Source organism: Osmia bicornis, chromosome 4, assembly GCF_907164935.1.
Source record: "Osmia bicornis bicornis chromosome 4, iOsmBic2.1, whole genome shotgun sequence".
Taxonomy (NCBI): Eukaryota; Metazoa; Arthropoda; class Insecta; order Hymenoptera; family Megachilidae; genus Osmia; species Osmia bicornis.
In genome coordinates, this window is record NC_060219.1 from 1545961 (window position 1) to 1573561 (window position 27601).

Here is a 27601-nt window from a genome sequence, read left to right on the forward strand (position 1 = left end):
TCTATAATAGTTTAAATTTTTGTATAACAAAATTTGCATTGTGATACAACCTTCTGAACATATTTTAATATTTCTGTTTCAGGTAAGTAATCCGAAATTGTTTATACGATACTTCCAAAGTGGTAAGTCAAAATGCATCTGTTATTAGTTTTAATAGTTAGTTATTAGTATTTTTCCAAAATCACCATTCTGCAGAGCCATTCTGAAGATACACTAATTCAAAATAAATAATTTTATAAAGTGGATCCTTTTTTATCAAAATTAAAGAGAAGTTTATAGTTTATTTTAAAAATATCGTGCTGATCTAATAATGCAATATATTTATGAATCCTTTTACGCTAAAGCAATCCATTTTACACTTCGACGTTAGTGATTTTATTCAAAATAAAATGTGAAGTACTGCACGCAAAAACAAGGTAGGTTTAAGTCATTATTTTTCTGATTTCAAATTTGGTTTGAAAATACAACCCTTTGAATTTTGTAACTTTTGCCTACTTGTACAAAAACGTGCTGTATTTTTGAATTTTGATTTCAGAAACTATTAATCAAATCGAGTCCAATTATTCTTTATTAATCTGAAAGAGTTAATCTACAGTAACGATATTTTTTTATATAAAAAATTGACCTTATGGTATTAAAAATCATAAATCAAAGTTCTCGTTGAAAGTCAGATGATATGTAATTTTAACAAAAATGACACTGTTCTTTAAAATTTTACCTATAAAGCGTGCTCCTTTTTAAGATGGAATTTTCTAAACTAACATTCTAAAGAGAAATTATAGAACCGGTGTATGATGCTTTAGGTAATGGTTGCTACAATTTTTGATACACTTCTATTACCTTCCTACAATCATTTCATTACAGTACATCAGTAATTTACCTATAATTTTAGAAAACTGCGTTTACGTGCAATGGTATGATGCCTTTTGGTTTTTCGTTATATTTGACAAAATTATTAAAACCACTTTTTACAACTCTAATCCAATATAATATTTTCTTCATAAACGGTGTAAATAAATGTTGACAGCAACAAATTTCGAAAATTTTTAAAACTTTCACAGTATAACATGATGGAAATTAATTTTATTAATTCGAATAAAACGCCTACGTTTACATTTGTAATTACAATATATCCGAGTGACAAATATGTCCACTAAAAGGCAATAGAAAGTCAAAATAAACAGAAGGTATAAATGTTATGGTACCCAAATGGCAGCAACTTTCCAAAGCATGTCCATTTCCAGAAGATTTAAAACAGCTTCAACGTTTACGAATTTAAAATTCATTGGAGCTAGATAATTGCAACTGAATTTCAAATAGAACTGTCATTACTATTTACAAATGTTACAAGTTTGAGAAAAAATACACTACTTTAAGGTCCAATGTTTTGCGATTTGAGGTGGCTCGTACCAATTAGATTTTAGAGGATTCGAACGTGTTACTGTTTCTTTAGAAAATACGGAAAACTTGGGCGGAGTTTAGGTTCGGTTCGTGTAAGGAAAGCTAGCAGAAAGAATAAAAGTTTCGCGAGTTCTAGCATAGACGGAACTAACATGAACGTGTTTCGTTTTCTCTATTAGACACTTGTTACTATGAGTCTAGACTTGGGTCGGTTACTTATAAATATGATTTCTCCCTTGACGTTTTACGGGCGCGAAAAGCCGACAAGAATACAAAAGAGAAAAGAGAGTTGTAATAACTAGACTGCATACGTTCATGCATTTACGACGTATTGAAACTCATGAAATATAGCTAAAACGTGTATTACATATAAAAATAAAGAATGTAGAAAGTAGAAAATGCGCAGAATGTTCACAGTAAAGTAATAGTGTGCTACATCTTCTTGAAATAAAATATATCTAGTGGAAAGTAAAATTAAACTTATGATATTATTTTTCCAAAAAATTATTATTTATGTATTATAACTATTATTGTTATTATATAGTAATTATTTAACGTGTTGAGAATGTTCATAGTAAATAATCTTATGAATAATCCTATGATAAACATTATGCTGAAACAATTCCTTCGATGTATTCTTATCACAAATATACATATTCGTAGGAGGATAAGAAAAACGTAGATTTAAGGAGGTAAGGTGCACATTAAAAAAAAAAGAAAAGTCCAATTCTTCTCTCCGTTATCCAAGGACTCGCCTTAGCCCTTCGTCTTCCGTTTCTCGCTTTCCTTCCTGTTCTTCAACTTTTGAATCCAGTCTCGACGTTCTCTTCGCCCTCTTTGCGCTTTGAAGAGCTTACTCGCTTACTCGAAAGAGACGAGGTGTTCTTCTCTCTCTCATCTTTTTTTTTTCTTTTTGCGCCTCTTCAAGTCAGGCCACGCTTCCCTCGCTTCACCGCTTCAAATGGAATATCAGTTTACGCGCGAAACATCCTTTACGTTCTTTCTCCTGGCTGAAGCTCCTCTTTTGTACTCGAACACAGCTGCCCACTCGTGTGACCTTCTCCAAATTCTTCAAGCTTGTCCACAAGTTCTTTCAAGTTGAACACCTTCTTCTATGCTGTCATTGCTAATATTTTGGACGGATGTTTTTGGAGATTTTTTTTGTTACATTCCGTTTTTCTTTCAATGTACAGTAGAACTTTGGTTATCGGAATCACGGGGGGGTGGGGTTATAATTACATATTACAATTTTATTAAAAACTGTTACAACATTTTTCATAGTAGCGAAACTATGAATGTAAATGTTACATGTTGCTAAATTGCGTAAACCAGTGCAGCAAATTAATCCTGAAAAATTAAAACAATTTTATATGCGCGGTATTTACCTTACGTCGCATTTTGCATGTTGCATGTTGCGTGTTTGATGCATTTTTGGTGTACGGCCTGTCTAAATGATGTGTACGAACGCAGAATTGGCATCGCGGCTAAATACAAACGATGTGAACGGACACAGAATCGACACCTTGGCTGGATATATGCAACGTCTGGGTCCCAATCTCTGTTGCATATATCCAGCTTTTACTGTAGTACTAAATGTGCGAGAATCCGAGCATCGGGTGCCAGAAATTGTTAGGTACTCGCACACTTCTACGTGGTTCTGTTTATCTTTTTTCCAAAAAAATTGTATCATGTTGTGATACTTGTAATACCTGTTTTTTCAATTTTCAACTTCCTGTGCTTCTTCTGATAATTAGCCAATTAATAATAAACGATAAAATATGATATTTTATGATATTTTTCCTTGCTCTAATACCTTATATATATTCTCTTATGGTTATTAAATATTATAGTAAAGCCATAAAATTTATTAAAAGGATATTCCTTAATTTTTGTGAATTACTACGTTCTTGTGTAACTTCTCGACATCAGCTGTAACGATCAGAAGAGATAGAATTTATTTCAGTTACCATTTCTTTGAGAAAGTAACATACGGTAGTATGTAATTCTTTTTATTCCGAGGAAAGAAAGAATTGAATTCATTCTTTCATATGGTATTAATTATCTACCTCCGTTGTAGCTTTTTAAAATTTTACAAAAGCTTGACATTTTTATTAAAAAGGGTCTCTTTTAATACACGTATCTAACAAGGTTTATAACTACATAATTTAAATTGCATCTTTGAAAACAACATTTTTCAGAATCGAGAATTGATGCCACGATGAGAAGAGAACAAAAGCAAGTAAAATTAAAAAGTCGGATTTTCTATATAATAATTAATTCTCTCTTAAGAGACATCAATATTTTACAAGATCACAAAAGTTGGGTTCTAATTGTCATCAATTCGCGTCATCCCACGGGGGGGGGGGGGCATAGTTGGTGAAATCTCCAATAAGAACCTGATCTTTCTACCGTAACAAAGATGAAATAAATTTATCTCTAAATGAATTTACCTTATTTAAATATTCACAGCACTGAAGAATTATATTATGTGAAATTCGCTCTGTATGTATGTACTTGTTTCAACGTTCTTTTCCATCGCGAAATATTTATCTTCCGAGAAAAGTTTCTCGTGGTCGGCAGACAGAGCATCAGTGTTTCAACATAATTACAGAAATACAGAGGTGAACGTAAAGTGATCGTTAACGACCGTACCATTCGTTTGGGTAATTTCGTTTCGTTTCTCAAATACTCGGAAACGTTAGCAGTTTTTGAAGCTGGCACACGCCCGGGACAGAGAAAAACGAGGGGACGAGACCAAGTGTATGAGGTAACATTACCGCGGTGGAGTCGTTCTAAAATAAATGAAGTATTAAATTCATTCTGCCTGTCCGTTGGACGGCTGCATATTAAAATTTTTTCCCACGCCGCGGCCGGCGAATGAAAAACAAAGAAACGGCCGAGAATTTGTGTCCGTTCTTCGTGTATACCACTGTTGGGCAATATTTAATGCAATTCACAATTATAATTTATGTTTTTTTTTACATACCTATACTGTATGTCTACAAATTCTTGTTGTTTGAAATGACTGTTAAATGATAAATAATATGAAACAAAATGTATAAACCTTTTCTTAATCATTATTTTATGTAATGATATCGCTTCTTGATGATTAGTAATACACAGCCGCACTTACTGCCAGGCAAATGGGACACTTGCCTCAGACCCCTCGCTCAACCCTTTGAGTACTAAGCAGCGCGATCGCGCTTTTCTTGTTCTGTATCGATAAATGCTACGGAATCGGCTCAGTGGGCCTAATTGTCGGTGCGCTTAAAGCTAATGGCAATACACTGTTAGTGTTATATAATTGAACACACGTATTTTTACAAATTGGTTATCTTAGAATGCAAATGATTCGATAACTAACAAAAAATGTAAAATTAAATGTCAGAGCTGTCGCGTATTACATATTCTGACATAAAACAGAAGTAGCGCAATCGCGCCACTTGGCATTTCTCGATTGGATTTTTGCAAAGATCCGTGGCGTGGCACTCAATACGTACTTTTATGTACTATGAACACGCTGTGCTAAATTTGTAATCAAATTTAATAATAAATGACAAATATTTAATATCCGTGTTATGTTATAGTTCGAATTAGTCTGGTTAAGTCTGTCACGATTTCTGACATTTGTATTTTATGAGCCGTTTATATTGGAAGGGGGTAAATCCATTTGCTTCGTTAATGACATATTTAACATTAAATTAAGCTTTTATGTTTAATAAAATACAAAATAATATGAAATTATATTTTTTTCAGAAATTGAGTTATCCTATTTTTATAATTAACAACTGAAAACATATTTATGTCGGTTTTAGAGATTTTTATATCCGTTGATTATATTTAAAAATGAAATAATTCTATTGCACAAAAATTAGATTTCCTCTTCCCTTTTCTTTAAACATTTGATTTTTTTTTTCAAATAAATATGGGCTTCTTTTTATTCTATATCTAAATTAATCAATGCGTGATTTAATTGATTCATTATTTATTTCAACGAACTAATTTGTATGAAAAATACTGACAGAACGTTTATGTAGTCATTTTCATTTTGGTGTGAACTTTCTACCTTAAACTTCCCTAAATGGTATACCATAAATTAATACACTAACTAGTTTCTAATGCTCCAAAAGGCAAAATGTAACTATAATGGAGATATATAAAAAAAAAAATTAATACACTATTAATGGTACTTTGTGATACTTTTATGTCATAAAATCATGTGAGACTTTCAATTTATGATGCAACCTAATACTATTTTGAAAACGTATTGCAACAAATAAACTAATTTATTTGTTTATTAATTTGATAAACTAACTATTTATACGGGCATATTAAAAGAAAAATAAACAATTTATCATTTAAAATATCATTTTTCCCAAAATTAACGTCGAAAGAACTTTTTGCTTTCGTTCGAGCTTAGTTTTTTGTTCGCATTTCATTCGACATACGAAGAACTGTTTACAAGTCGACATTTGGAAGGGATCGCGAGAGGACGATGCGCGAAATCCATAATTGTTGTTGCTCGCTTAAGCCAATATTACCGTGTAATTCGAAGGACGAATCGTCGCAGAATCCTATGTTTCCTTTAGACTTATCGTAAACGTCGAACGACACGCACGTGTTTCGTATCGTATTGACTTTAATTTTTCTGTTCACCCTTTTATCGTGTTTTTCGTGAATTTTCCGCGCGTATTAGTGTTCGTTCGTGATTTTTTACCGCGAGTGCGTGTCTTTTAAGAAAATTCGGAATACTTGGCATTTGTTATTGTTCTCTGGTAAGTAAAATGGTTGTGTTTGTTAGTTCTGTGAAAATATATATATTATATTCAATAATTTTTAATATTTTATAATTTCCTTTCTGATTGAATTAAATTTTTTTAGTATTGTAATAATCAGGATCGGATTAAGTTTTCTAGGGCCCTTTAAATAAAATTTAATCGTAAAGAAAAAGGACGTAAGTAAAAAAAGATTTCATTTAATATTTTTTGACATATGTATATAGTAAATGGACGGCTTGGAAGAGGGACTCTGGTAAGTGAAACCCGGAGCTATAACCCCTCTTAGACTTCCTCTTAATCCGACACTGTATAATGTTCTATAGTATATTACACTATAGATGTTAATTATGCTAAATTTAAACAAATATTAGAATAATTATTCTATATAATAGAAAAATGTTTAAAGTTTCTATAATACACATTTTGCTTATAATTAGAAATTACATTAATATAAAGAAAGAGAAAGTATCAAGTTGTTAATGTATTCACTATCGATGCTTATTATAAAATTTCGTATCAATTCCAGCAATTGTTTAAAGCAAAATGCAGCAACTGAAAACATTGCTCGACTTTAACTTCTTGAACGGCTCGACACATCAACTTGATCAGAATAACAACACTGTTCAAACGACGGAATGGTAAGTACAAGCAAACATTTAAAACAAAATCTTTGATTCAACTAATGTCGTTTGCTAGTAGTTAACAAATATCTAATTGTAAAACGTTAGAAGTATGCAGAAGTTCCTATTACCCAGGCTCAAATGAAGTATCTACTTTAATAAAATTTGTAAGATTTTTTATTTCATAATAATAATTTTATTATTTTATTTTGTTAGTTTTTGATAGGAAATGGTACCTATTAGCATAATTACATTTTTAATTTGCATGAACATGGAAATTGATGTGACTATATGTGAAAAACAATTGTTAAAACAACACGATATTATGATAATATAGATTGTATCAATAATTTTAAAACAATTCATATTACTAACTTGATAATTCGATTTATTGATTTATCAACTTATCGAAAATATTTTGTTATTTATAGAATATTGATGAAAGTATTGTAGTTGCCTTAAATACGATGGAAACTTTTACATTCCTCTCATATATTTTTGTAATTCCTTCAATATCACTTGAAAAGGACGTTCCTTGGAAGGATTCTTACCGTAGAGAAAAAATTGTTGATATTTTGATTACTACGTAAACGCTCTGACCTGACTCCAGAATTTATATTTCTAGAATCGACTAGAAATCGTTTCTAAATATATTTATTTTTAAATTAATTTCTTGAAACATAAACTTTATTATTAATTAAATGTTCAAACCTTCATAACAAAATGGACATTTTTTCTTAACGTGGATGATATAAAGATACGTATCGCTCTTTTTTTACTTAATTTTAATGTCACTTATGTCAGTTAAAATTATCTTCAATTCATTTATATATTTAATACGAATACAGCATAGTTAATAACATAGTTAATATGAACCGTAATAATTGTCCCATTATTGTTTTCTGAAAACTCTCCAAAAAATGATCGCCCTCAAGCAAAATGAGACGTTTCAGTTTTTCAGTAAAAGTCAAATCAACTTCGCTCTAGAAATTGTGCAATGAATACTTCGGTCTGAAATTTAATAATACTTTTCAAATATTCTGCTATGCCCCGGAATAAATTGATTTCATTAAACAAGTTCGGTAACTTTTCAAACTTCTCCATCAAATTGTTCATTATAATTTCGCAAGCAATTAAAAACATCAAAGAACGCGTACAAAGTTCTATACTGGTAATTAACATTTATGTATGTGTAAAACACCGGTCAGAGTGCACGTTAATTACACGATTTACCGAAAAACTCGATTTCCCCCAATACAAGAAAGCACGATGAAGAGAGGTCGCAGGGTGAATTAAAACAGTGAAATAAATAAAATGTACATAACAAGGCAACGATAGCAACTTTGCTGAACTTTCCTTTCACTCGGGCTCGATTTGAGAATCGATTATACGACCGCCTTTCTCGCTCAGCAGCTTTTTTTCCTCTGTGCTCAGCTCTTTTTAATTGGTTGCCTCTCCAAGCAGTGTCTCTGCAGCCAATTAGTGGGTTGCGTAAAGTGGCTCGATCTTCTCTAGCGATTAACGATTTTCCAGCTTTGAATTTACCACTAGCAACCTATTTGTTCCCGTTTTGAATAAGCAACTAACTATTGTCACTGAAATCTCAGAAATTACATTGCCTAGACGAAGGTGAAATTTTTTAAATACCTGATGAAAAATGTCTTACTTTCTAATGAATCTCATTTCTTAAGTCAACCCATCTTTAGATTCTTCACGATATATTTTTTAAACATTCAGTAATTGAATATGCAAAATATCTATTATATTTATTTTGTGGTGTGTAATGTAAACAACATGCAAAAAGAAAGTGTGTACGTAATATTTAAAAAGTAGGTATTTCAATATTTTATTGTGAATGTCAACGTAAGGAACAGCACGAATTTATAGCATGGTCTCATGATATCTTACAAAGAATAATTCTTTTTTGCAAATGAAAGATAGTAATTCGTAACAGCTTCATAATTCTTTTGTAAATTTTGAACTCAATTCGGAATACTAGCTTGAAGTGGAGAAACTCAGTAGAAAATACTATTTTCAAAACAGGCACATGTCAGATATGTATACAAATTATCATTTTTCTGTACTATTAATTATTGAAAAAAGAAAGATAATTTTCCTTCAATTTTCTTTTGCTTAAAATAATAAAATGGTGGCATGTGCCTCTTCCCCACTGAGCCTCGCAATTGCTATTTGTAAGATTTTTAAATTAGCCACAACTTGTTAAACTTGGGACTTTTTTAAAACACAAGTAAGATAAATCAGAGAAATTAATTGTTCATATTCAGTCACATTAACAAAAGAGAGGATGCATATGTATAATGGAGAGGTATGAAACCGAGCTGTTTAATTTTCTAAATTATTAATTCAATTTCAATCATTTTATCTACTAATAAATTATTCACTCCTTACGTACGTCAAATAGCTGCAAACTTAAAGTAAGCTTTTAATATTCTAAATTATTAAATTTCATTTTTATGATTTCAGCTGCTGGGAAGAAAGGATCTTCTTTCCTTTTTTATGAAAATAGCATATATCAAATTTCTATAAATTGAAATCGAGTATTTGATTTAATTTCTATGATTTTACTACAAATAAGTTATTCTATCCATTTTCCTTTTGTTGTTTTTGTTTTTTTCTTTAATAACGACACCGTCCATCAAATATCTGCATACAGCGACGGTTGTATCATGAAGTGTTTGCCTTTTTTTATATCTGTATTTTTCTTTCTATATTTTCCGCGAAAAGTCTAGCGAATAAGAGTCGTTAAAGAGTTTCACGCCACCGAGCTTTGGTTGATTCTCCTCTTCTCTCGTTTTCTCGTCGCTTATTCTTTTTTTTCTTTATTTTATACTCCGTTTCTCTGCTTCGAGCTGACTGAAGGTTCAATAGCTCGTACAGCTTAACGAAGTTACCACTACGACAACAAGGGCTGCTATAAGCTACGCACATCTATCGATTCACACTACAAGCTTCGTTGATACTATAATCTCTGATAAAAGATTTTAGAATTACATATAACCTTTAACACATTGAATACCGTGAGGGTCATCGATGAGCGGTATCACAAATTAGATATATTTAAATAATTAATAAAAAACAATAGAAAACTATTATTTTGGACGGCGTTGCTATTACATTCATAATGTAAAGTAGCAAATAGAATGTTTGAAACTTGAAATTTAAAAATTAAATTTTTATTCTTAACAATCGGACGGCGACTAATGGAAAGAGCCCCAATTTTAACTCAATGCTGTATTTCATATTATTTTTATTTTCTCAATTTTACACTGTTCCCCTGCTTCCCCTGTATCATCATCTCGCTAGGGGATTCTAATTAGATCCCGAGTATACATGTTAGACAAATCATTGGAATTAAAGTAGTTGAAATAAATTGAAAACAGTGTATAATTCCTGTAAAGACTGTAAATTCCTACAAAAACATTATATTTATAAGTAACCCGTCAAAATGTTTAGTAAGAAATGTAAAAACATGTAATTTCTAGTGTTAAAAAGACCCTAATCATTGTCCTTATATAATGACGGTCCATACTATTGGTTGATAGAATGCATAATAAATCAAAAATATCTGTTTTAATAAAGCACGGTTACGTATATACAATTTGTATTAATGAAAAGAAAACTATCAAAAACGTCAGGCGACAGGTAACGCGTTAACAACAGAGCCGTCGGCAGTAGCGCTAAAATTCAGCGTTTAATTGGTTAATTAACGAACCAACGGACGCGGGCGGCTCGTTTTACATTAACGAACTTGTCGGTGTCGGCTGTGAAATCAAGAGTCGAGGCATGATATCAGCTCGGTTATCTCTTATTAACACCATTGTGTCTGGCTGGGTCGAAGTGTGATAACGAATCAAGTCCCTATCCCTCGACAACGATCCAGCAAGAGAAGGAACAAAATTGAACAATGGTGCTCCGGGCACCGTGAAGATCCAGTAATTGAATTACACTCCGATAACCACTTATCGCGAACCGCCTTTACGCGATCTTATTCTAAGAAAATAACTTTCGTTTATAGTTTTTACTTCCTTTCATTTAATTATGCAACTGGGGCTCGTCTACAAGAATAATTAGTTTGTCGGTATTCGTTTAAATATGCAAGAAGGTGAAGATTTATATTAGGTTCTTTTTTGGTAATTGTATTGCCGCGTCAACTGCATGATATGGTAATTAGCGAAAAGACTATAAGCTTACTATATGATACAAATTAAATTCTGTTATAAAGAATTGAGATCAGGGTGCCCCTTCCCCCCCGCAATGTGGTTGGTTTCCTCACCATCATAAAATTCAGAATTTAAAAATTCTAAGGTTCGAATACTTCAATATTTAAAAATTCTAAGACTTCTAAGGGATCTGGTCTACCCTACGAAAAATTCTTGTTACATCAGTGTCCCGCAGTCTAATTAATAAACCCTTCTAATTAATTAGATAATAAACTTTTATCTAAATTTGTGTACTCTATTGTTTCTATTGAAAAGAAGCTGCTGTAAAATCGATACAAAATTTACAGCAGCTACCAATAAAACTTTCGGTTAAGCTTCTGGTAAAAGCACAAATGAAAATGCAATTTTCGTGGTTTGCTTGTCTCTGGGTTAGAATCGCGATGAAAAAGAGCATATCGCCAATTAAGAAGGAAGCGTGCGGTTGAGCAGCCTGGCAGTTTCAGATAGTTAAAGATTATTTCCGAATCAGCCGTTAGCCACGACCTACGGCTTTGCACCCTCGTCGCCAACTCCCTTAAAGCCAACCAACATGTACACCGCTTCGAGCGTTTTAACACGGAATCGCAGTTTTAGGGTCTGCCGCTACGAGGTCGCGAAATGTGCCACGTTAAGAATATAACCGGGAACGGTTAAACCCCCGAGGTATTATCGTTTGAGCTAGGGTTGAAAACTTTATCTCTGGCAGATTATTTTTGCCGTTCTGTTCACAGTTCTCGCTCGTAACCACTTCCCTTACACGTGTATTCTTACTACAGTTAATTACTATCGCATTGAGCTAACTTATAGACCATTTTACTTCTTGGTTCAACCTGGTTTCTCTTATGCGTAGCAGATGACGTACCATAAAATAGAGTGAATAGGAACAAAATTTTAGATAGAGGTATGTAATTTATTAGAAAAATAAAAATTCTTGGAGAAGACATAACTCAATATGTACATACTTATGTATTTGGTAGCCATTGTTGCGATTAACACGTTGACCGCTACAGTGAAAATGGACTTGACACGAATTATATATTCATTTTCAAATGTATGCTCTCAACCTATGATCCATTTTTTCCTCCCGATTTCGTAAATATTCACGATAATATGAAAATTTTCAATTTTTTTAAGAAGGTGGGACTCCCAAGACTATTTCATTGCCGAACATTGTCGTAACTAGATAGAGATCAGGATGGGCCTGGCTCCCCTAAAGAGCTGGACTGGTTCCTCCCTACAAATGTAAACTGTCACCATTCTAAAATTTGAAAATTCCAAAATTCCAGGTTGGAAAAATAACAAAATTTTAGATTTCCAAAATTCTCAAATTACAGCTTTCTAAAGAACCTAACCCTAAACATAATTACGTTATTAGTGTTTGTTAAACTATATTTTTTTCTGCAAAATTTTAAACTTCTCTTGTATAGGAGAGAAAAAAGGCGTTTTGTCGCGGAATCGTCTATGTTGTTAGGAATGCCAACAATGCAATCCACGCGTAGGTTGATAACGGGACCGCGATTATCGATTGTAGGATCTAGTGGACCATATTCATAGCCCGCGAGTATAATATGTATATGGCATGACGCTATCATTAATAAATAATATCTTCAAATATTATTATAATCTTTGTGTTGCTAACTTAAACGGAGTCCACTCCCCCATAATCCTAACATCTGTAAGATTCGCCAGTGGGGCTGACGACAGACAATCTCTGTCCCAAACATCTATCATACCACACTTCGGAACGTCTATATATTAGAACTGCATGCCGGGCGACCGCTTGCGAGAACACTGTCGTCGATCTCTCGCCGCCACCTAGCGGTCCCTGGCCCGAACTAAAGGCGTCCGGGGAGACGAAACCCTCTCCCCCTCCACTAAACGCCTCCACTTGGTAAAATGTCTTACCGAATTTTGAGAATGATAGGATAAGAAACTAGGTTGTTTCTTATTATTTAAAATGTGACATTGCTACGTTGCAGGACCTATAGTGCAAGTGTTACACTTACATTGTGACTCGTAGCACATGTCTTTTACATATTTCCGCTCGTTGCCTGTATAAGATCGTTCGAGTTCCTGTAACCATATCAGTAATTAAGGAGCTCGACGGTGAATTTCGAAGCGTGGTTGCACCGTTTGCTCTCGAAGAAGATCGAGGGTTTCGCGCACACGGTAAAAAGGCGAAGATCTCATCTTCTGAATCGCGAGCTTAATCGGTTTAATTAACGAAGAGCAGCGAGGCGGTGTTAGCGAGTGACCGAGGCGATCGAGGCGAGGGGCTGGACAGCGGCGCGCAAATTTAAGCTCAGCAGAAATTCTGCCCCAATTACTGATCGGTAATTGGACGCCACCAGGGCGTATCGCTCCTGCGAACCAGCACTCTACGATTATCGAATCTTCGATCGCCGCTTTTCCGAATGTCCATCCACCCTTTTTCGTTTCTCCCTACGCCTTCGAATCGACTCTTTGTTTTCGTACATCGGGCATGGCCGACTTTCTCTTTCAAAAGCCGCTTTGCTTCCTCGTTTTGTTCCTGATCGACATAGATGTACACTGGAAACACAGTCCTAGTACCGATTGGAAGTATTCAAATGGCTGTATTGGTTGAAAAAAAACCAAGATATTGTTGAGGAAAATTATTATTATGCGGTCATTTTTGGGACTGTTGTGTTACTATTTTTAATGGTAAAATTCGAATCTTTTCTATAAGTTATTGAATAAAAAATAGAAGGTATTGTTTAGAAACATTTTTGTTCGAAATAGCTCTTGTTGAAACTTTATTTGAAGAATAAATATACATATACACCAATCGGAAATAATATAAAAAAAAACGTAGAAAAATTCTTTGACAAAAATAATAAATAACAAAGGACTTAAGTATACTCGCGATTAAAGCAGGCTTCCCTAAAGAAAATAGCAATATAGAGGAAGCAGAAATTCTCGAAATCCTAATTTTGACAATATTACTATTAAAAGTGATTTAGAAACAAAATAATCTAATTTTTAACTTATAACTGAAAAATACAAAAAAGGTAAATAATTCAAATTTTCACAGATCTATACATATACAGGGTAATCCTCTCGCAGCCAGACACAAAGGAACACTGGCGACAATGAACCCCTTGACCGCACCATAAAGAGGTCAGCATTGTCACGTGCTAGCGGGGACCTACCCTGGCCGAGACGACTCTTGTGTGTCTTCATGGTGCGGTCAAGGGGTTCATTGTCGCCAGTACACCCTGTATGTATAGGGCCCCTTTTCCAACATTGTCATTTTCCTTAGGGAAGTCTACGGGGAAGGACGGAAACTGGGGACATCGCCATTTTCCTTGAGGAAGCCTGATTTGATCTTGAGTGTACGATCGGTTCTGAGACATTCCAAATTTTATTTAAATTACTTGAGAAAAGTTGTTAGCGAAATGTTATTCCAAAAATGCGTTATAAGTTCTAGGAAGGCATAAAGATAACGATGTTTCGTGCGGTGCGTGCGCGTGTGCTTGGATTGTTGTATCAATGTAAGAGTGTAAAATGTAACAGTGTGGTAGTCGAGCAATGTGATTACCGGTAAACGTAACACGCGTGTAACACTGTGCAGTCAGAAAAATGAACCCCAACAAATTCTATTACAAATGGGAATTTGCAGAATTTGCAGAATTGATAGGGAATTTTTAATAATATATCGGTAGAAATTTAATCATCTTCGCGAGACCGTTAAAGAACGTTTCAGAATGCTCGGTATTATCAGACCACACGAGTGATGTTTTGGATTTACTTCCGGTGGTTCTAAGGAGTATAGGTGATCTGTAATTATACGTGATTTTCGAACGTAGAACACATCAAGGAAGGAATTTGTTATATTAACAATCCGAATTATGTCGCCAAGGGATAAACTGTCTTAAAAACATCAAAGACCGTTTCTGCGTTGGATTAGGAAGCCCCCAAAATGCTATAATTCTCGAATCACATCCGGTTAGTGAAGAAAAAAAAGACAAAGGAAAATTTATAAAAATTTCTGTTCGGAACGTAACAACAGCTTTGCGTTCCGTTGGTGAATGGAGAACGAACGAGCCATCTTGAAGTTTTTATTTCAGGGAATACCAATGTTTCTTTCATCCTGTTCCATTTTCATTTTCCGTCTCTCTTTTTCCTCACTCTCTCTTTCTCTTGTTCTTTTACCGTAGCAATTAGTTTAACGGTAAGGTTTTTCCTTCGAAACGTTCACCCTTCTCTCTTCTACAATTAGCGGAATCTTTAAGGCGGATCATTTGCAAGCTCCAATTTGCCGGGTTGATTTGGCGGAAAAAGATCGCTCTCGAGGAATCGCGACGATGGAGAACAGGTGCAGCGAGCGAAACCGAGCCTCGGATGTGGATAAAGATGTTGGACGGGCAGGGGTGGAATATCAGAAAAGGGCAAAGGTGATGGCATAGAAGGGATAATAGATTCCGACGATAAATGGACCATCGAACAGAGCTGAATGGACCTGTGGTGGATTTTGTAATCCAGATCCTCGATATTTTCGAGTGTTCCTATGTTTCGCAGAAACTATGAATAGAACGGGATTAACGGGGTCGGCGTGTTCAGAAAAAATAATAGATTTCAGTGATAAATGGGATATCGGTGAAAACGGATAATACATTCGAACATTTAAGGCTGGATTTCTCGATATTTTTGACCATTCCGTCGTTGCAGAATGAAACAGAACGAACGAAAGCACAAATAACTCGTTAAAACATATGAGATTAAGGCTTTCGATGTTTTTCGAACGACCAATTTGTTTTATGAAAACAGAGGGATGTAGATGAAATGAGAAATAGTAGGAACAAATAGTCTAGTAATAGTTTCCAAATTAATTCGTACTGAGAAAATAAGGAATTTACTTGTTTACTCTTTTAGTCTTTCTCATATTTTTTCTTGTAAAGTCACTTCCGGTTGTGACATCAGTTTTGTTTATACTCAGTTCGAATTATCATTTGATACATCACTATCTTCAAACTTATAGGTGAACTGTAAGATTATGTTTTTGAATTTCCTGGAGCCAGTTTAGTGTGGTACATTTTTGCCAAATGCAGAATAAATTATTTTACCTATTTTTTCAATGTAATTCAGCAGAATCTTTTTTAGTATCTTATTAGTAACCGTCATTAATTGATTTTTAAAGCACCTTGATTTAAAAATACAATTTGCAAATAGAATAAATGAGAAGACATCGAGCTAACTTATGCGGTTAATAATCGTCATCAGACGGATGATTGAAAAGAAAATAGATTGCAAGGAAACAAAAGATGCAAAGGAATGGATCGGTGATATTTAGCGTAGGAAATAAGAAGACGAATATGGCCGAGGGGGGTAATAGTTTTTCAAGATGAAAAGGATCCGTTGAATGAACGGACCAAACAGGGCAATGGAATTTGCAAACGAGCCTTTCGGACAGTTTCGGACGACCGTAAGTTTCACGAAGCTATTAACGCAGACAGTTTAATGGAGGAGTCAGAGGAGTTATTTGGAAAAAGGAAAGGGACGATCTGTGGACGATTCTAATGAAGTAAAGCCCGATAGAGCTTCGGGGGAATCGACAGAAACAGAATAACGGACCGTGAGAAATATAATGAATTACGAGGAGCGCGAGGATAAAGAGATGGAAAGAGAAAGAGAAAGGGTGACAGAGAGGGAGACGCATGAATAAACGAGCAAGCTGACGAACGAGTAGAACTAACACGGACAAATCAGGTTGCTTGAAGTCGACGAGGATTTTCAGTAATTTCGTAGCACCATCGGCTGCTGAACGTGCTGCTTTCCAAGCGTTTTTTTTTTTATCTTTCTTTCACTTCCATCTCTCACTTTCTCACCCTCTCGCTCTCTTCATTTTCGGTGTCGTTTTTTCGTCTGTCTCCTCCAATCTTCGTTCACGCTCGTTTCACGTCCTCGTAACGAACGTATTCCGCTGATCACGAATAATTTCTTTCGAGAGTCCATTAGGGGACATTTTTCCTGCCTTCTACGCTGGATCCATTTGAAACCAAAAGACTATTAAAAACTTTCATATCCGTCGAATATTTCCGGTGGATTTAAAAAGACGTCCCAAGCACAATGTCGCCTACTAACGGTTTTCTCGATTACGTTTCACGTTGCCACCGCTGCTGTCGCTACCGGTACCGGTGGTCGGAGGGGAAATTAATGCTACCGTCTTCCTACGCTTGTCATTCCCGCCTTTACGTGAACGAACTCTTCAACACACAGGGCTAGCTGTAAATTCTCAGAGAGCAGAAATTCCGCACGGATCGACTAATTGGACGCGAAATCTCGACGAGTCCGAGACATTGACAAATCCCGACGGGACAGCTTGATAAATTCGACGCAGAGGAGAGTACACGCGCGTTGAAAGCAGAAGAGGAGGAACAGATAGAAGAAAGGCAGGCATCACGGATGAGCCGAGCGTTTCTTCTCTTCGCAGTATTGTTTGCGAAGAAGATACTCCGTACGTGTCTCTCTTAATGCTCGACGAGTTTTTTCCTCGTTGTTTCTTTTTTTCTTTCTTTCTTTCTTTCTTTCTTTCTGTCGACGACACGAGGCAGCGGGCTTCCTCCTAGTGGACGAACGTACCGCAAACGGCGACGCGTATGAAAGCGAAACGGAAGGGTAAGTGTAGTAGCCAAAGCGGGGAAGGGAAAGGTATAGATAGATGTAGAGTAGCAGGAACATGACGGGAGCAGTTGCAGAGAAAGGGGTGAAAAACTTTTGTATGCGGCTTTCGTATCGTCCGACAGTACACGTGACCAGCGTAACCCGTTGAGGGTTTAAAACGTGGCCGGTCCGAGTTAGCCATACACTCGCGCTTATACCGTGTACGTGCTCCACAGCACGCAAAATCGATGGATATTTTCGATTTTCTATGTCTCGTTTGCCTGCGGCAACAATCTTTAACCCTCGGAGTTCCAATGGTTCGCCGGTCCCCCAGAGCCCTGTAATGGGTTAATATACAGCAGAGATTTTTAAACTTTTTTGGTCCATTGCCTCCTATGCTTTACTCAACACTCCCCTACAAATTTACCTCATTTAACATTATAACACGAACAGAAAGATACAGTGACAAATTTACACCCCCAACTGCACTTCAGGCTACTTTCGCATTCTAGCGCCTGCAGGGGGGGGGGCACTGATATAGACTATGCTATAGATATGTATTCCTTTTTATGAAATGAAAGTAAGAACTATTCTGAATATTGTATAGGTGACACAGTATTCTTCGACACTCTTTGAATTTATACATAAGTGTACTTATTATTATGTGTATTATTGGACCATACTAAGTACTTTTCGTGCTTATCAGCTGATGCTGAAGTATCTATCTTTTTGTGTATTTTTTCTTATAGCCTCTACTGTAGTTACGATTTCTTTGTGTTAATCTTTCAACAGTTTTCCCGATTTATCTACCATAAATATTCAATTTTATTGCAAGATACCGCTATATTACTATCTTTAGTTTTCGTTGATCAAATGTTTCGACTATCAAAAGCTTGAATTATTAAGCTATAATTCCTTCTACTTCGGTTTCGGAAGTTCGACTGCTATTATTGCACGAAACTAATTGGTCCCCTAAATACTCAAGGCATACTGTTAACCTACCTAGTATGCTATGATGATTCATGTATAAAGAATTCTTTTATTTGCCATAATACAAATATGTTGTATGTACATAATTATGACAAGGAAATTTATTAAAAGTAACAAAGGTTGACGTTTAGCAAATCTGCAGCTAGAATCTATAAAAATATTTACATCACTATTTAAAAATGTAATAAATGCAAAATAGCTTTCCTTGATATTAAAAATAACCATATTGGATTAATTCTTTTGCAATTACAATTGACAATTGTAAAATTTATCTCTATTAATTTTTTGTATATGTACCTATCTAAAAAAAGATTACAATAAAAATTATTTATTCCCATTTTCAGAGTCACTTTTGGCGGTCTTTGACACCATTTTTCTGACTGAAATATAATTTTCGAGCAAATGATATTTGTTTCACCTATCAGGAAGTAAAGTACCTACTATAACTTCCAACCATTGTTGTTGTAAAACTAATTTAACATATGGATAATTTCCCGTGTAAGTAAATCATGACCCAATTAAATATTAATGAAAACATAGATCTAAATGGATTCGGCAGAAGCTTGCTCCCGTAGCGGTAGTTTTTGCATTTGCTACGAGAGTTACATTTGCAACAATTTTCTCGGAAATTCTCGTGTAACGATCCCTGTTTCTATGGAAGACTTTGTAGAGAATTCCTATACATACATACCTACATTAGGCTGTCCGGAACATTCGTACTGCTTTGAATGTTGCGCCTTTATTACTTTTTTACGTGGATAATAAAACATTCACCCTGTTTGTAGTACAATTGAAAAAACGGTTAATCTACATATAAAAATAAGCTGAAAATGTAGATTAACCCTCTTTTCAATTGTACTACTACATCGGAAGTACCCTGTATATTGTAGAAAATCTACAAAATAAATATACTTCATCATATGATGATGAAATTAATCTTGTAATTATGAAAATGACGTGTAAAACGAATGGAAAAATGGTTCTTATCAAAGATCTTATCAACGTTGCAAGTATAAGTTGAGTTAGCGGTCAATACAGACAGATCAAAAAACTTAGATCAAAAATTCCATCGGAATAATTAGAACAACTATACACTATAATACATCGTTGAGTTCATAATAAATAGGCGCTTTTATTGATTGAAAAAAAAGTAAAGTTTTTCAAAACGGAGGGGGAGGGTGAATTCAATTTTGCAAAAAGGATGATTTAAAAAAAAAACCTTACACGCAGCTTTATAGACCTCAAGAAACGGTATAACTTTTATTTCAACTATTTTTTCATATCTTTTGTTGTTTACGATTTATAAGCACGTATATAGAAATGGCGGTTCAGATAAAAGGGTTATCTCCCTCAAAGTGAAAAACGGGCACCAACGAATTACAGTTATCTTCATAAACAGGTCTAATAAATATTTATGCAAAGTTTCATCAAAATCGGAGTGTATCAGTTCCCGATGTTCCCTTGTAAGTGATAATTATTACCGATAATCAAGCAACGTAAAAAAAAATGGTATGCACTACTTGTTGCAAGTATAAGGAATTATTCCGTAAAAGGATCAGTAGCAAAATACATATGAAAAAAATAAACGGTGTGAAAACTTGCTTATTGAAAAACAAAGATCAAGTAAAGGATTTATTATTCTTTTTTATTATTTATTTATTATTCCTTATTTTGTTTAAATGAAAGGTATTAAGTTCTGTTTATTCATTCTAGCCATTGTTTAAAAGTAGCAATTCAATATTTGTATTTGACTACATAGGGTGTCTCAGATAAAGGAGATCACTTAAATATCTCTTTCTGAGGTTATTTTTGCTGTATTTTCTGAAAATTAGTGGTATTTCTTTTTATCTGTGAGAAGCGTAGCATTTTCTATTGTATCTCAGAGCTGAGACACCGTATATAATTCTTTTCTAATTGACTCAAAAATCAATTAATGAAAATTTTAAGCTGTAACTTGATATAGAATATCTTCCAAACTTGAGCGATCGCTCACTAGTGATCATGAGTGTTTGTGCTATGAAGGATCATGATCATTCATCTTTCAAAACTAAAGAACAAGTAATCTCTAAAAAGCATTAAACAACTACAGCGTAGTCAATTTAAAATTCGTGTTAAAAGTAGGTATTATAAAATTATTTGTTTAAAAAGAAATTTAAATTTTGTTTGATAGTGTGTAAGTGACTTTTTCGTATAACTATGTAGAAAGCTTCAATATCATTAGTACCTTTTCCAGTTCAAAATGTAATATCACTGATCTTATTGAAATACGTGTAAACCATATTATACTTATTGTTAGTTTAAACAAATTTTATCCTGAATGAATTTGTACTTAACGTTTGCTTTCATTCATGTGTTAATTAAACCACTATAAAAAACAGAAAATAAAAATGTGGTCATAGGTTTAGCCTTCTGTTTTTTCTTTTTAATGAAAATTATTGAAAAAATTTTGTTGAAAAGGTAAAATAAAATTATTTCATTTCCAATATGCATTTTATTGCTTCACTATTATTTTACATACAGTATTTTGAATGTTGATTATTTCAGTAACCTATACAATGAAAAATTCAATATCACTAACTTCATTGACATGCAATATATATATAATCAGTGTTAAACTAATTTCATGTATAAAAAATCCAACTAAAACATTTAGTATTCATGCGTTGATTATAAAGCTCATCATAAATAATTGTATCTTACACGATTTGATACTGTTAAATGAGTTATTAATGAACGTTTATGCTTTACAAAACACTCCTAAATGCTATTTTATAATACGTTTTATATTAAATTGTATCGGATTTTTGATATTTCGAAATTGATGATTCAGCACATTAAGTATATATCATGCAAAATTTAAGGTTTTTATAATAAGTGATTAAATACAGGTTAAATAATTAAATTCTAACGCTTAATTATAGAACATTTCGACTATACTATATTTATCACACTTTCGCTTCGTTTTTCCCTCATGTAATACTCAACCCACCGTGTGCAAGCATATTTTTTGCAGGTTCTGTGAATAACCTCTGTCGTTTATATGTCCACGAATATTTTTTTTGACTGTTCTTGCCCTTCAAAAAGTTTAAAAAAATTCTGGGGTACATACTGATGGCTCTACTTTAATATATGTATAATTGTTTCTTGAGTCAAATATTTAAGGGATAAATATTCAGAAAAAAGTCAGAATTTTTTCTCTTAATTAAACCTGTATCTTTGAAGTACATCATGGAATTTAACATGTTAATATGCAACAATTTAATAAGTATTGTTTGTATAAGGCACAGGCTGGTTAGGTAGCCTTACTAACTACTCTAATAGCGGATCCCGCTTAAAATGGTCTTTCTTCTTCTCTTTCTTTTCAACATTCCTCTTCCAGGGTGCAATCGCCACACCCCAAAGATTAGTCTGCCCGAGATTACTCATCACCCTTTGCACACAATCGTCCACACCCTCGTGAGTTCTTCTTTGGATGGAAGGAAGCCTCGTAAGAGCACCAGTTTTCTTCCTCATACTTCACCATAGGGTTCTTCACAAACACCTCGATCGTCATTTGTTCGATCGCTAAAGGGAAAAGTGAATTGAAACTGGTACGTGGCGTTAAGTGAAAGAAATATACCGTGGGAAATGAGGTTGAATAAATTTTCCGTGGAATAAGAATTTTGAAACTTTTATGGTCGAATTAAATTCAGGGTATTCTTGCATTTATCACACATATTAGAGAATACAAAACATACGTAAACTAAATTGAAAACATATCTCTCTTATAAATTAAAAAACTGTAATTTAGTGATGCTTTTTGATTAATTTTCTTAATTTGTACTTATCAATTTACTTTTATCGTAGCTTATGTATTTAGAAGTAACTTGCGAGTACTTTTATAGAATTATGTAGTTTCTTTTGAGAAAGAATAATGATAAACAAAATACAAATGCAACAATGTAGAAACAATTGGTTGGAGGTATTCATCCTTCCATATTTTATCATTTTCATCTTTTTTAAATATTTTGTATCTTGTTCTTAATCTTAACGATAGTTTGCAAACGTACAGGAATACTTTCATTACAAATGTTGCCTCTTCTATTTTGTTACAAATCTCTACGCATTGAATAAACAATTATTTAGAATAAAAATTATCGATCCTGCAAAACAGTTGAATTATTTAAACTAAAACATCGAATCTTTAATTAAAAATTTGATACAATTAATTATTATTTGCAGATAGGCAATTATTTAATAAATAAAACAATGTTTGTTGCATATAAACAATAATTGACTCCATAAATGTTTAAATTGCAATAAACAATTTTTTATTGTATATAGCATGATAAGAATATGTAAAAAGTAAGGAACGACAATAGGGAGAAATTTTTCACGGAAACAATTGGAGAGAAATAAAAATATATGCGTCAGTTTCAAGAACATTCGCTGTCGGAAACGTTCCTGTGTCTCCGATATGACTCGATTTTCGGGATTCGAGCCCTCGGGGGTACGATATTCGACACCCTCTATTTCGACGCTTTTGGGGGTGGCAAAAGGTGGCTCTAGCGGTTCTCGCTTAATTTCCTGTGGCTAATGAAAGCCCGTGCATGTCCCCTAACGAAACACGCACTTGCAATCCCTCATCCCACGGGCCTATCAACCGCTCTTTCAATGCTAGGAATAAGTCTACGATAACAGCAAAATGCAAAATGCAGTTTCTACAAAATAATTAAATATTTAAACCTTTGAACGGTATGATTATATACTTATTTTAATACCTCACAAGAAATTTTCATGAAATGATACCTCGTGTAGTTTTTGTAATAAATTGATAAAGAATCGGAAAAATGAGCACGTTTTGGGTATTTTATTTACTTTAATTATTAATTGAACATTTATCATTTCATTTGGTCCATACAATTATCGTTTTGTAAACAACAAACTAATAATTATGAAGTATTGAAAGTTTCTGTTTTTCTTATTTAATTTCTTACAAATTGAAAGAACTTTTTAGTCACATCTGAATCTCTAAAATTTTGTATACTCTTCAATCACTAATTATAATAGTAGTATGCGTTTAATTCTGATTGATCTTGATGGATGTTGCGCCCCAACCTTCTTCATTTATAATTGCGCGCCTTATTGGTTTTTTGAGTTTCGCGGGGCGCCGACTGGCGTCGCTTATTGTAGACTATGCTGGGCCCGTTCGTAGAGCTACTTACCCATTGTTCTTCTAGATACGCCATGTTGCGCCGGTAGAGAAAGTATAGTGGCGCTATGTGTAAGATTATAGAAATACATACGCAGTTATAAGTGATAGTTTTATCTTACCTTTTGTATTATGAGTTATGTATTACAGTTCTTATATTCATTTATCCTTTATTTCATTATTATATTAAAATATATGTACTTATATAAATAAAGACTTTATCAGATCTAATTAAATGTTAATTACATAAATTCGTGAAATATATAAAACTATCTACTATGCATTTAGAAAAATTGATTAAATAACGAATTTGCAACTTGATATATGTATGTAGTTAATACGCTTTAATGATATTTATTCATACTAGCCAAATTGTTTTTTAAGTAAAACTTCCAAAATATAATTTCGTGTCGTTAGTGCATATTCTAATCCATATTCTTTACAATTTATATTCTTCACCAGACTTGAAGATTTCATAATCGTTGTTGAGTCCGACTTGTTGGCTGTCCAGGGAGACATGTTTACACTGAAAGTTCGATTTCAACTTCGTAATAGCCATTCCAACTGTCGTTGAAAGTTTACGTGGATCGTTGTATAATCACACAATGCGAGATGTTATATACCCAAGCGTCCGGGAACTTTCCTTCCGGCCGGAAGTTGCACGCAAGTATGCCGTTGGGGTCTTGGCCGTTAGCAAACGTTTCTCGTAAAATTTCTTGCCCGATTAAAGGGTACATTGTTTCGGTATTTCAGCACTTGGCGAAGTCTGTTCAGAGAGAATAATTAAGAATCGCACCGGTTATTCGCCGCGGCCAAGATTTACCCGGGCAATAGTAGGTACCACCTTGAAACAAGAAATTGTTTTTCTCAGCCTTTCAAGATGCAACTTCCACTGTTACGGAAAATGTTAGTACCTCGACGATGAATTATGCAGCGGTTTAATTATTCGAAACATGAAATATTCAACCTGTGAAACAGTTACTTTCATAATTAATTAGGTGATTTGATATTGACTGGTTTAATTACTTATTAAAATTTGAAATTTTGATTTCTTATTAAATATCCAGTCTTTTTAAATTTTAATAAAGAAAGAGATTAAAAGCGATTATTTAGAATAGTAGAATTGATATTAAAAGGACCCGCTGAAATTTTAAAATAATAAAAATATTTTGGTAAATATTTATTTTACTAGGAATTGTGATATGAAAATATGTAAGGAATTAGTATTATAACTCGTTTTGTCTTGCCATTAATCTCTTTTCTGTTGTGCAAATAATTATATGATGACTCGCTGTTCGTAACATTGTAATTTTATTGAAATTTCAAAAGTTTGTCATGAAATTTTGGAGCAGTTCCAATGCTGTTTCAGAAGACTATATTATTAAATATACATATATTAAAACTAAAAAGTGATAATGGAACACCTATTTTAATTACAATTCAAAAATTAGTTGGTTTGTAAAATGAAACTCTCAAATATTACTTGTTGGACATAAAAAGAAACTTGAAATTTCAAAGTAAATAATTTTACAAAATGTTATATAGATTTTTAACGCCAATGTTTACTAGCACTTTTTCGCGTTAAAAAGGTGTGTTGAAAAAAAAATCTGGAGAATCCTAAGGGAGAAGAAAAGCTTTTTGTTCAGAACGCAAGGGATTCACGCGGCAGCGCGTAATTGCGGACGGACCCATGGGACCCGCAACGCAGATGTTTTATTGCTTTTTTGTTGAAGGACTTGGATGATGGAGAACGGAAAGTGAACAGAAGTTCTTCTGGGAGGAGTAAAAACTTTTCATTTCCAATTCTATCCGTTACACATTCTTCAAGTCAGAAAAATGATAGAAATTTCATACGGTATAACTTAATACGTACATATGAATATAGTATTAGATTAGATCATCTCAGAAATTTCTGCTGTTTTTCATATTCATGGCTTGTGAAAAATCTCGAACATATCTTTGAATATTATGGAAAAATATGTTCATCGTATTTCTCTACAGTTTTCTTCATATTCATCTGTAAATGACATAGTACTATTAGTATAGAACTTTATTGATTTTCATTTTCTAAATTTAATACTGTTCCTCTCAAAATTATTCTTCAAATACATGATATCCTTTCAATTAAAAATTATGTGTTTAACTTTTGGTTAATATCCGTGTACATGTTTTGTTAGTTAGGGTCTCGATTTACCCAGACTCCGCCATTCAAGGGTTAATTCTTGCATATTGATCAGGGCCGCGTCTAGAACTTCTCCGGCCTTTAGCACACAAATGAAAATCCAGTCTCGTACATATATCTTCTAATTAAATTTAGAAGTGGAAGTCAGCGGATTTATTTATTTTCTGTAGTAATGATAAACACTTCTAGGCAGGCCCACTTTGTCAGTGGCTTCTAAACACGTCTCTATATTGCATTAGGGTAAATACAGCCCCATCGATGACAGGATCGTTAAAAATTTGATCCTAATTATAACTATTAACAATTATATTTCATTAATATAAAATAGGTGTGCACAGTCTTACGATATTAATATTTTGACTATTGTATAATTTTTTATAATATGATAGTTTAGACTCTTACTTGACGTCTGGATTAAACTGATAACTTAAAGAGTGATTTAATTAATGAAAAATAAAAGTAACAAAATTTTACATAATTTCTACTAGTTTTGTATATCCTAAAGCCATAAAAATATGTTATTTAAACTGTTGTTTAGTTTGCATCACAAATATATGTATGTACTCGGAGTATTTCAGCACAAGGGCATAATTAAAAACCTATTACATATTGTCGAATAAGTATTACGATGCGAATGAAATTTTATAAAACAAAAATTTAAGATAAATATGTATAGATTTAGAAGTGCTTTATTAAAAAGTTACAACAAAAACATGAAAAGTATATCTGCACACTGTATAAAATCTTTTTCGTTAATGTAACAAAAACAATAAATATTTTATTAACTTGATTTACATGTCTTATATAGCAACAACATTTATTTAATACACAATTGAAATTTCCGAAGTCTTATTATGGGTAGATTGCATCTGAATAAATTAGTTATTCAGATAAGTTGGTATAAGCCATAAAATTAAAATATCGAAAGAATAAAAATGTAATATACATAAAGAAATGTGTTTGGATCATGTGTGACCCATCATTTCCTGTATTTATAACTGTTACGTCATCGGTTAGGTCCGATGATTAAATCCTCAACCGTTACTAATAAATCAACATTGCTTTCCAATTACCTATACTAGCTAATGATTTGCGGAATTTAATTAAAATCATGACCGGTGCACTCACGTGTATTCACGAAAAAAAGAAAAAATTACTTTCAATCGCGTGGAGGGGAATCCTGCTTACACGACCCATTCGGGTCGGTGGCTTTTCAGGGATGACAGCAGGCGGCAAAGGGTGCGTTTACAAATGAAAATAATGTCGAGGACAAAGAGAGCGAGAACGAATGTCGCACCCCCTAAAAAATTACAGGGCAGTGCTCGCGCATCTAATACGGCCGCGTGTCAAAGTGAGAATAGCTCGTAGGGAGATGGAAATAAAAGGTCGCGCAGGCCATCGGGAAAACAGAGATGCGAAAAGTGACGGCACGAGGAGGGGCGGGGGGATAAGGAGGGAGGAAAAATTTGAGAAATGCACGCTCCATTCTTTATTCGCGATGTCTCGACGTCATCCATCTCGAAAGTGTCGGCGGAACGCGAGCGACGAGACCGCCATCCGACCGGCTCTTTACAATATTATATTAAGCTCTCTTATTA

At 33.7% G+C, this 27601-nt stretch overlaps 1 protein-coding gene across 9 annotated transcripts in view; it reads left to right on the top strand.

Annotated features, from left to right (window-relative positions):
* LOC114877910 (CUGBP Elav-like family member 2) overlaps positions 1–27601 on the top strand; it is a 761531-nt gene that overhangs the window by 355204 nt on the left and 378726 nt on the right. Inside the window, exons 1-2 of one of the 9 annotated variants that reach the window (XM_029191043.2) lie at positions 5934–6176; positions 6706–6817. The exons of the other annotated variants lie outside the window; for them this stretch is intronic. Of the exons in view, the coding sequence (XP_029046876.1) occupies positions 6723–6817 (95 nt within the window). The 5' untranslated portion in view covers positions 5934–6176; positions 6706–6722. Of the gene's footprint in view, positions 1–5933; positions 6177–6705; positions 6818–27601 lie in introns of those variants that run through there. 9 annotated transcript variants of the gene reach the window in all.